At 50.8% G+C, this 10,110-nt stretch overlaps 4 protein-coding genes across 4 annotated transcripts; all 4 read left to right on the top strand.

Moving 5' to 3' along the window:
* Positions 1–518: 518 nt before the first annotated feature.
* M437DRAFT_68655 (uncharacterized protein) lies at positions 519–1,457 on the top strand (the record flags this gene model as incomplete). The annotated part of the gene is made up of 4 exons (XM_041025149.1): positions 519–549; positions 731–754; positions 908–1,332; positions 1,389–1,457. 4 exons carry the CDS (start codon positions 519–521, stop codon positions 1,455–1,457), a joined length of 549 nt encoding a protein of 182 aa, XP_040877062.1.
* A 3,068-nt stretch (positions 1,458–4,525) lies between these two features.
* On the top strand, positions 4,526–5,478 carry M437DRAFT_55701 (uncharacterized protein; the record flags this gene model as incomplete). The annotated part of the gene is made up of 3 exons (XM_041022919.1): positions 4,526–4,888; positions 4,941–5,258; positions 5,314–5,478. The coding sequence occupies 3 exons, from the start codon at positions 4,526–4,528 to the stop codon at positions 5,476–5,478; spliced, it is 846 nt and encodes a 281-aa protein (XP_040877061.1).
* Positions 5,479–6,881: 1,403 nt separating this feature from the next.
* Positions 6,882–8,054, top strand: M437DRAFT_68653 (uncharacterized protein; the record flags this gene model as incomplete). Its single annotated transcript, XM_041025148.1, has 3 exons — positions 6,882–7,294; positions 7,399–7,675; positions 7,731–8,054. 3 exons carry the CDS (start codon positions 6,882–6,884, stop codon positions 8,052–8,054), a joined length of 1,014 nt encoding a protein of 337 aa, XP_040877060.1.
* A 214-nt stretch (positions 8,055–8,268) lies between these two features.
* M437DRAFT_87215 (prolyl-tRNA synthetase) lies at positions 8,269–10,034 on the top strand (the record flags this gene model as incomplete). Its single annotated transcript, XM_041028598.1, has 2 exons — positions 8,269–8,329; positions 8,392–10,034. 2 exons carry the CDS (start codon positions 8,269–8,271, stop codon positions 10,032–10,034), a joined length of 1,704 nt encoding a protein of 567 aa, XP_040877059.1.
* Between the last annotated feature and the right edge of the window lie 76 nt (positions 10,035–10,110).

The raw sequence follows: 10,110 nt of genomic DNA, 5'->3' as shown, positions 1-10,110 counted from the left end.
GATAGCGAATTATACTGTGTTCACATGTAAAGATAGCCTGTTTGGGGTTGCAGATGAATATAGATGATCATTATCAATGGATGGTTGGTTTGCTGTCACGATGCCGTGTGCGACGGCAAGGCTGCACGGAGAAGATCGATGAACGGTCTGAAGTAGGGACAGCACATCAAGATTGGTAAACTGCTTATCCTGCGTTTGTGTGAGAACCTTGTCCCCCCTTCGTATAAGTTGTATACACCCGATAAAGTACATGGCTGTTGCCAACAGATTGACACTGTATGTAAGCTGCATGCATAAGAGTTGTGTCATGATGTGCGAGTATCGCTTCCGAGTCAGGGTGGCACCATCGCCAGTGATCTCAATCCAGAACAAAGAAAGATTGTCTTCGAAGAAGGCAAAAGATGATGCAAGCATTCATATGCTTATATAATAGAGATTATAGCCTTGTGACGGAGCCATGAAAAAATGGTTGTAACCCTTCGTTGTGATATCGCGAGGCCATTGATCTTTTCACAACCATGAGAAGGCACGAATCAACGGACACAATAAGTTAGTGTCGGGGTGTGGTTCATGGAGTCTCCATGGCATGTGTTAGCAATGCTACTATGATGCGTCTCCTGTTGCGTCGCTTCTTTCTTCTTTGCTCCTTGTAACAGGCCAATCTGAAACATCGCAGACTCACCCACATCTTCTTATAGACGCGCAATGGCGTTGACTACGAAACGCGCAGGGCTGGCTCCTGGGTTCAAGAGGTGTAAGTGACGAATCTCTTCGACTGTGCACTCATCGTTGAAGACCCCTGTGCGAATAAACGGCGCGTCTAAAGGCTGCTGTGACCTTGGTTTGCGCATAACTTACGAACGTCCTTGTACTTTTGTGTATTCTAGCATGCCTGACTCTCAGATAGTGACTCCTATGAAGTCTCTAAGCATCGCAATCTCGACTGCATGGAAGCCTGTCTTACCCACGCCTACTTTCGATGCCATTCTCACGCAATCAAGATTTCAGAGTAACAAGGCAAAGATCCAAGAACTCTCGGCCAACGAAGGTCAGAAACTCCTCGCGGACCTTCGTATGCACCGCCCTGTCTCTCCTCACCTCGGCATCTACAAATGGAACATGGGCTCAATCATGTCGTCCATGATGCGCATCACAGGCGTCGCCTACTCGAGCTCCTTCTATCTTTTTGGCCTTGCCTACCTCGTTTCACATTATCTTGGCTGGGACCTGTCTTCTGCTAATATCGCTGCTGCTTTTGCTTCCATGCCTAAGCCGCAAAGTCGATTATCAAGTTTGCTGTCGCTTGGCCTGTCATCTTGCACTCCTTCAATGGTATGCGTCATTTGACATGGAATAGGGCCAAGGGCTTCAATAACAATTTCATCCAGAGGACGGGTTGGGCAGCGATCTGTGCGACCACCTTGGGCGCGGGCTACATGGTCTTTTTGATGTCATGATCGCTTGAGTCTGGTCCAAGAATAAAGCGATCAAGTTCGCGCACTGTTACTGCTGAAGGGTACCAACAAATGTGAAAAAGACGAGATAGAAACACGGTTGGGACGTTTGAATGAGCACACCAATCTGAACATCGTTCGCCAGTCCCAGAAGTGACCAAGAAGTAACTTCAAACATGGCCATGTCTGTAGCATTTTTTGTCCTGCGCCCTCTGCGAAGAGCGCTCTTCCTTCGCCAATCTACATGGCCGTGTTGTAAACACAGATAACGAGGGCAAGGAAATTACTTACCGTCGCAAGTCCATTTAGCGCAGGGCCAGGCGGCGCTGCAGTCCATAGAGAGCCTTCCCATTCGCCTTTAGCCGCTTAGACAGGACCATGTTCTAAGATCAGATCCGTAGGAACAAGGCAGATCTACTCTGCTTTTCATGAATTCCAGTAGTTGTAAAGCGAACAGCACGAGTCGGAGGTTGTGAAGCCTGCAGGAATCCTTGACCAAGCATAGACTGTGGAAGCAGATACAGCATTGAGTCTTGCTTACCTACCTACCAGGTCCACAGAAGAAAGATAGCGTCTACCAAGCGTCCAGGAGCCATGCCTAGATCTCAGATCCCGATTGCCTTTTCGGCAGAGAATCTTTGCCCTTTCAAGGAAGCACAATCGTTCTGACTCAATGAGACGGTCCAGTACGGCTCAGTATAGGGTGCTTCCGTCCTGTAGGTAATCGTCGTCATCCTCCCTCATGTTGACGCATAGTTGCAGATGTTAGCCAGATCGATCCCAGTGATGAACAACCAGGCACCGGTGCTGCAATTGGATCGAATTTGTCCAGAGCCAGTATGACGCAGTGCTTTGAAGTTCCCTTGCAAGACAACAAAGATACTGAACTCCGAGGAAGAAAGTGGGATTCGGTCGCTGGCGCGCAAGGATGGCCGCACACACTTCGAAAGCATCAAACTTTCTCTCGTCGATATAGCCCTCTGCAGTTTTTGACGATGAGTCCAGATGCAGCGCCAGGACGACCATGATGGGCTAGGACGGATCACCGTAGACCTCAGCCTCGCTCAGCCAAGCCGAATGGCGACAAAGCGCCCAGTGCAATGACTTTAAATACCATAGGACAACGGCGCAGTCGAGGACTCCGCGAAGGATGCTATTCGTAGGCAGGCTCTGTAGACCTTGGTAGGAAGATGAAACTGTTGAGCATGTATGATTTTGCTGGAGAGAACCAGATCAAGTTCAATTCACCCCACTCCACGGTGTCCACTAAGGAGGCCATGGTGCGACGTGCAGAAACACTGAGTCCAAAGTTTGGCCGCAAATGCAGGTTGCGCAATCTGATGAATCGAAGGCATCCGAATTGACATGTAGTGCCCTGGTACTGTATTACAGCGAAGTCATAACTTATATGTGTTGATGCACAAAGGTTGGCTGAAGAAACTTGAAGAAAGAGCTGTTGGCAGAGATGGCGCGCCGGCATCCCTAATCGAGCAGGCGGTGAGGCTTCCGCCACTGGTAGGAAGGAGCTCCTGAAACTCGTCCTGAAACTTGTCCATCAGGACCTCGGATGATACCTCAAGTTAACACGGGTCAAGTATATGGTGCAGAGACAGTCCAATCTCCGTCGGCGCTCAACACTCTCTGCATGGACGAATGGATGTTAAAGAGCAATATGAACCCTGGTCGCCTGTCGGTGTCTGTGTCAATGCTCTCGGCTAGCAGTGACCGCCGCCACGAACTACCGACTGACGCACAGAACTCTCGATGAACCCTGACTCCTCGAGATTCCGCATCCGGTGGTTCACGCCTGTCACTGTTGCAAGACCTGAACGTGTCGCTTGTCTCTCGTTGCTGCAATCGATCTGATCGACTCATGCCTAGCCCGTGCCTTCTCAAAACTGCAAATCTTCTCTCCATTCGATGATACGCACGGCCATAAAGTCGGCAACAAGCTCTGGTCAGTGGTTTGTTAAACCCTATGGCGTGTCTGGTCCATCGAACTCTACCCGCACACGACTCTGTCGCTGAGAACAGGCGGCAATCCATTTCAGCCATGCTCGTACACTTTTCCTCGAGTCAACGCAGACCGACACACTGTGGTCTGTAGATCGCCAACTCGGATATACACCGCTGTTCACCACTGCATGTTTGCTCTACCACTTTTCCAGACGAGCTCTCGCAGCTTGCTGTGGTATCCAGCTTTTGGAAGTTCTTGCAGTTGCTGGCAACGTTGGCCATTCACCTGATGTTATTTTGTCTCGTGGCTATAATTGATTGAGTACTATATACCCTGACGATCCCTGAGTCGCGACTCACGACCCTTGACTCGAGCCTCGCTACCAAGTTCTTTATGGAGAAGGTCTGTTGTTGAGACGAACACAAGCTTTCAATCATCATTGGCCTTTGCGACTACACGGCGCCGTCGGCCTAGGTTCGCGATTGTCAGAAACGTGTGCTTCACCTATACAAAGGTGGCAAGGCTTCCGCAGGCAGATTTATCGTCGAATGGAGGCGGTGGTCTTCTAGTCGTCTTCTATCTATCGGTGATGCCCAAACATATCGTCTCGAGTCAACAGCTATCATTTGACCATGTTGTCGTGCGGACGACTGACCATGGGATGCCTAGATTGACTTGTGTCAACACTCATTTCACGTTTCTTTGAGGCCCCTGGCTCAACTCTATAACACCATATTGGACCGAGTTTCGGTTCTTGTTTCCGTGCAAAGATAAGTGGAGAGGCCAAGATGATCGGGGTAGGCAAACGTGTGACATCCCGAACATCTGGACCGCTAGCACATATTCTAAAGAGGCTATACTACTGTTCAGACGCCAACTAAACTAATCTGGACCTCGGGCTTAATCAAGTGTAGAGACCAACAAGCAACGACGAAAATTGACTGCAGATCAGTGTGGGCACCGAAAAATCTCTCGACTTACATATCGAATCATGGCAGTCAGGGTAGGTAACCGAGGGCAATTATAAAGGGAGCACTTGATCCCTCCACAACTATCGTGTTAAGCTTAACATCTTCAAACCTTCAGCTCGATCACATTCGTCAACTGTACAAAGATGTCCTCCACAGCCACCGACGTGAACCGTCCTTCAGCAGATGCTGTCTTTGAGAAGTCACACAACCACAACCTCAACATCACCTCTTCTCACAATGGCATGACTATCTCGCCTGAGCTGTTCGAGAAGCTGTACCTCACCCCTAAGACTCCCCGCCATGGCAACAACATCAAGCGCTTCGCCAATGCGGTGCCCATGGGTTTCACTGGCTTCGTCATCTCGACCTTCACCTTCTCCATGATCCTGATGGGCTTCGCTGGTACTAGCAGTCTTGCTGGTGTTGTCGGTATCTTCTTCTTCACTGGTCCTGTTCTTCTCGGTCTCGCTGCCATCTTTGAGTGGATTCAGGGCAACTTCTTTACCGTAAGCCGGACAATGTTGATGATACATGCTCGAGATACTGATTATCCTGCAGATGAACTCCCTTTCGCTTTTCTGTGTCTTCTGGCTCTCATTCGGCATGATCCAACTCCCTTCTCTCGGCATCGCTGCATCCTACTCACCTACTGGTAATGCTGCCGAAGGTGCCGCCAGCCCCGACTACAACAACGCCATTGCTCTCTACCTTATCGTCTGGGGCTTTGCTTTCGTTACATACTTCATCTTCTCGCTCAAGACCAACGCCATCTTCGCTGGTATCTTTGGTGTCGCCGCCATTGCCGTCTACGTTCTTGCTGGTGCTTACTTCAAGGTTGGCACTGGTGACTACGCCATGGCTGGTAACCTTCAAATCGTAAGTTGACTCTCTGCTCTTGGTATAGTTGTGATCATAGCTAACACTTCTGCAGGCTGGTGGTGCTCTTCTGTTCGTTGTCGCTGCGTTGGGTTGGTACATTACCTTCGTCATCATGGCTGCTGAGATGCGTCTGGGCATTAACTTCCCTGTCGGTGATCTTAGCCACCTCTGGCCTGCCACCGACGTTGAGTTGACCGAGATCGAGAAGCAGGCTTAGATCTGGCATCCCTCAACGCGTTGATGTTTGTGTGAAGGAATGATAATAGTGCTTCCATGTACGCCTTGCAGTCTTGGTTCTTGTCACGATAGTTTGCAAGCGATATACCCACGTCGAATTAGCTTATTGCTTCTAATGTCAGTCATGTATCCTGTTATGGAAAGATTGCAATTGTTTTGAAATCAGGCTTGCTTTCATTTCATCATTGGGTATCATGTGCTGCCATATCTGAATGGCCTTGGGCAGTGACAAAGGAAAAGAAAAAGCAGGTCGTTATCATCACCCCTCCCGCCACATTCGGCGTGTCTCGAAGCCGTTGTAGAATATTTTCCCTCTCTCCATTGTCCATGCTGGTGTCTCTCTCAGCTGTGGAAAGGCACAGTGCTGTTCGGTATCAACGGTCTGGCTGAACGATGATGAAACCAGCTCCTGCAGGAACGCCGACGTACGGGAAGCTCTTGTGAATACCGCTGTTGACGAATGCGTTGTATGTGTCGGGTGGAAAGTTCTTGAAGGTGTTGAACGGATAATGTGTAGAAGAAGGCAGAGACATGAGCAAGGAAGCCCAAGCAGAGAAGCTGGAGAACCAGCATGATGAAGACGTGGAAGTTCTTTGAGGTCGCCATGTTGGAGGAGGCGAGCAGATGCCAGACTGTTGGTTGAGGAGAGGAAGGAAGAGAAGCAGCGAAGCGATCGTGTCGCTCGAATACCATCGAGCGGAAAATCCGTCTTCTCATTCAGAGCAGTGATCAGTGATGTCCGACTTCTCACTTAGATCGATGAACAGTGAACTCTAGAGGTCGCGGAGCGCGTTTAATGCGGACCTACAGACAGATCATTCGCTACCTACCGTGCATCGGATCGAAACAATGCCTATGTAGCTATTCACAGGCTCTTAGATGTGTGACCGATATTAGACTTCATCTCACATGTTCTTTGGATGAGCATTCACTTGCGCGAGAACATACAAAATCGAAATACCAACCATTCTCGAACTGTGGCTCCGTCAATAAACGATGAGCACGGCCATACTGTGCATGTTCATGAGTGACACAGAACCGGCGAATGAGAGAGCTATGTCTCTATAAGTGCCAGAGTCAAGTGACCGCAACCATTCAATTCTCTTCTGGGCGACGAGTAGTCGATAGTGAGAATTCACCCGTGTCATATCTCTTTGATAGTCAGCAATTGTCCGTTTGTTGTTATAAGGTCAATGCCAAGAATTTCTGGCGCGTCCGACCACTTTCACGTGCGGTAGTCGTTGCAAGTACTACTCACCAGCCAGTCGAGTTTGCTTGCTCATGCGACACTAGAAACAGCGCATTGCGACACGTCCCTTCAATTTCAAAAGCCTGCGACTTCTATCAACTCTCCTTCGACAACACAGCCATCACATCTGAACAATGTTTCTGTTCTCCTTGTCATACCTCCTGCTCACCTTGCTCAGTCTAAGCACCGTGGCGCACTCATGTCGCCCCTCGGTTTGGGCTGTCGGACTCAGAGGCGACCAGACGCTTGACAATCATCTTCGCATCGTAGGCCGCCCAATCACCGTCCGAGAACACAGACTGGACATCAACGGATACACAACTTCCATTCCGGACGACAACAAGGCGTTGCTCGAAGCAATCCGCAAGGACCCCAGCGTTGGTTTTGTGGTCAAAGTTCCTCAAGACTATTTCCAAAAATTCGACCAGTTCATCAAAGTTGGTTGGGATGAGGATGATCGCGACCTTTACCACCATATGCTACGACCGACGTATCAATGGGGTCGATTGCAGAGCCGAGACCCAGAAAACATCGAGTCGGGAGGCAGGTAAGTGGTTCAAGGAAACATTGGTTGAGGACAAACGTTTGACTGGGCCTTTGCACCAGGAGAATACCGCTGGAGTGGATTCTTAAACTGGAAGAGGGCTACAGCCTTGATGTTCACATCAACCTCGTTACCCAATTCAACCCGAACTCGGTATCGATTGTACCAGAACTTTCCAAGAACACTTACTATCTCAAATTCAAGTCAGAAGAACAAGAAAGGAAGTCCTTGCCAATGATTCGCGGTGATCCTCGTGTTGAGGATATCTGGCCCAGTCGTTGTTACCAGAATGGGATCAGAGACTTGATCAGAATAGACGGAGAGGATATTCAAGACGGAGAAGATGGCTGTGTCTTTCGTCTAGGTTATCGTCAGTGGTACAAGGTATGTACTCGAGCTTGGATGTATTGGCAGCAGTTCTGACACATCTTGTCGATAGGAGCCGATTGTCACTATACCAAGCAAGCCTTCGACGATGACACTTCATCCAAAGATACGCAGCATGCGTTCCGAGGCACTCAAAACCTACTCACAACGTCGTCCACAGACACCTACTCCAGCTCCGACTGTGCACTCCTGGGAAGCAAAACTTGCAAAGGACAGGGAGGAACAAGTGCAAAGATGGATGCTTGAGCATGAGATGTGGAAGAAGCAGGCACGATATCATCAGTCACAACAGCTTCAAAGGCTTGCAAGAATGAAGGACGATGACAAGAGAAAAGGTATCAGGAGAGATGGTGCTTGCATGAGACATGGGAGGTGAAAGGTGAAAGCGGTGTCTAAATCTTGGCGTCGGACAGGGTGAGGTGGGGCAGGTGCGGTCGAGATGAGACGGTGCGCGCACGAAAAGTGAGTCAAGTTGTTGCGCTGTTGCACCTTCCTGTCGCATTCAGTTACCGCCTGTCGCAATACAAAAATTGTCATTCCTTTCTCGCTACATATAATTCCACGCGACCAAGACTACGCCAGCAACAACAATGTCCGAAGGCATCGTCGAGGGCGCCCAGCCCCAGCAGAAGCCCGCTGCCGACGCAAAGGGTGCGCTCATGCCCAATGAGTTCCAATTCGCATAGTCAGCTGCTGACGCTTTGTCTTTACAGAGCAAAAGGACCAGAAGAAGGCACAGAAGTCCCAGGCCAAGCAAAAGAAGGAGCCCAAGGTCGCACAGGGCGGTGGAAAGAAGAAGATGGAGGGCGCTGCTCTGATCGGTATCGATGTGGCCAAGGAGGACGACCTTTCCGAATGGTACCAGCAGGTCATCACCAAGGGCGAGATGCTCGAATTTACCGACGTCCCCGGCTGCTACATCTACGAACCCGGTTCCTACGGCATCTACGAGCGCATCCAGGACTTCTTCAACGCTCGTATCAGAAAGATGGGTGTCCGCAACTGCTACTTCCCCCTGTTCATCTCCGAGGCCAACTTGCAGCGTGAGAAGGATCACATCGAGGGTTTCGCTGCTGAGGTCGCTTGGGTTACTGAGGGTGGTAAGAACAAGCTGGAGAAGAAGCTCGCCGTTCGTCCCACATCAGAGACTGCCATGTATGGCTACTTCTCAAAGAAGATTCGCTCTCACCGCGATCTTCCCCTCAAGCTCAACCAGTGGAACAACGTCGTCCGTTGGGAGTTCAAGCACCCCATGCCCTTCATCCGTTCGCGCGAGTTCTTGTGGCAGGAGGGTCACACCGCTCACATGACTGAGGAGGATGCTGGCAAGGAGGTTCTCCAGATTCTCGACTACTACGAGGCTATCTACCATGAGTTGTTGGCTGTTCCTGTCGTCAAGGGTCGCAAGACCGTTGCTGAGCAGTTCCCCGGTGCCCACTACACCACCACCGTCGAAGGTTTCATCCCCTCAACAGGCCGCGGTATCCAGGCTGGTACCTCTCACTGCTTGGGTCAGCACTTCGCCAAGATGTTCGACATCACCGTCGAGGACCCCCACGCTAAGGAAGGCGAGAAGAAGGAGAAGTTGCACGTCTGGCAAAACTCATGGGGTCTCACTACCCGTTCCATCGGTATCATGATTCTTACCCACGGTGACAACAAGGGTCTGGTCATTCCTCCCCGCGTCGCTGAGATCCAGGCTATCATCGTTCCCGTCGGTATCACCGCAAAGACCACCCCTGAGGAACGCGAGAAGCACTACGCTGAGACCAACGCCATCAAGGAGGTTCTGCTCGAGGCCGGCGTCCGCGCCGAGACAGACATGCGCGACGACCAGAGCCCCGGCTGGAAATTCAACCATTGGGAACTCAAGGGTGTTCCCCTCCGTATCGAGTTCGGCCCCAAGGACAGCGCCAAGCACGTCGTCACCGTCGCCCGCCGTGACCAGCTCGCCGCCGGCAAGAGCGAGATCCCCATCGCCGACCTCGGCAAGGACGTCCCTGCCCTGCTCGAGACCATCCAGGGCGACATGTTCCGCAAGGCTTCTGACGAGTTCCGCGAGCACCGCAAGATCATCACAAAGTGGGAGGACTTTGTCCCTGCCCTCAACACAAAGAACACCTGTATCATTCCCCACTGCTTGGTTCCCGACTGCGAGGACGAGATCAAGGAGCTCAGTTCGGGCAAGATCGAGGGTCAGGAGGTTGATGCTCGTGCTCCCTCTATGGGTGCCAAGTCGTTGTGCATTCCCTTCGACCAGCCCGCCGAGGGACTCGTCCACGGCGAGACTAAGTGCACCAACCCCAAGTGTGAGCGCAAGGCTGAGAAGTGGGTCATGTTCGGTCGCAGCTACTAAGCGCACAGCTTGCTGTTGAACTCGAACGTTGATCGCTTGAAAACAAAAAACATGATTGGAAGCGCTATGCATGAAT

This window comes from Aureobasidium melanogenum (genome assembly GCF_000721775.1).
Source record: "Aureobasidium melanogenum CBS 110374 unplaced genomic scaffold scaffold_22, whole genome shotgun sequence".
Lineage (NCBI taxonomy): Eukaryota > Fungi > Ascomycota > Dothideomycetes > Dothideales > Saccotheciaceae > Aureobasidium > Aureobasidium melanogenum.
The sequence above is the reverse complement of the archived record's forward strand: the minus strand, read 5'-3'. Positions and strand labels throughout refer to the sequence as shown.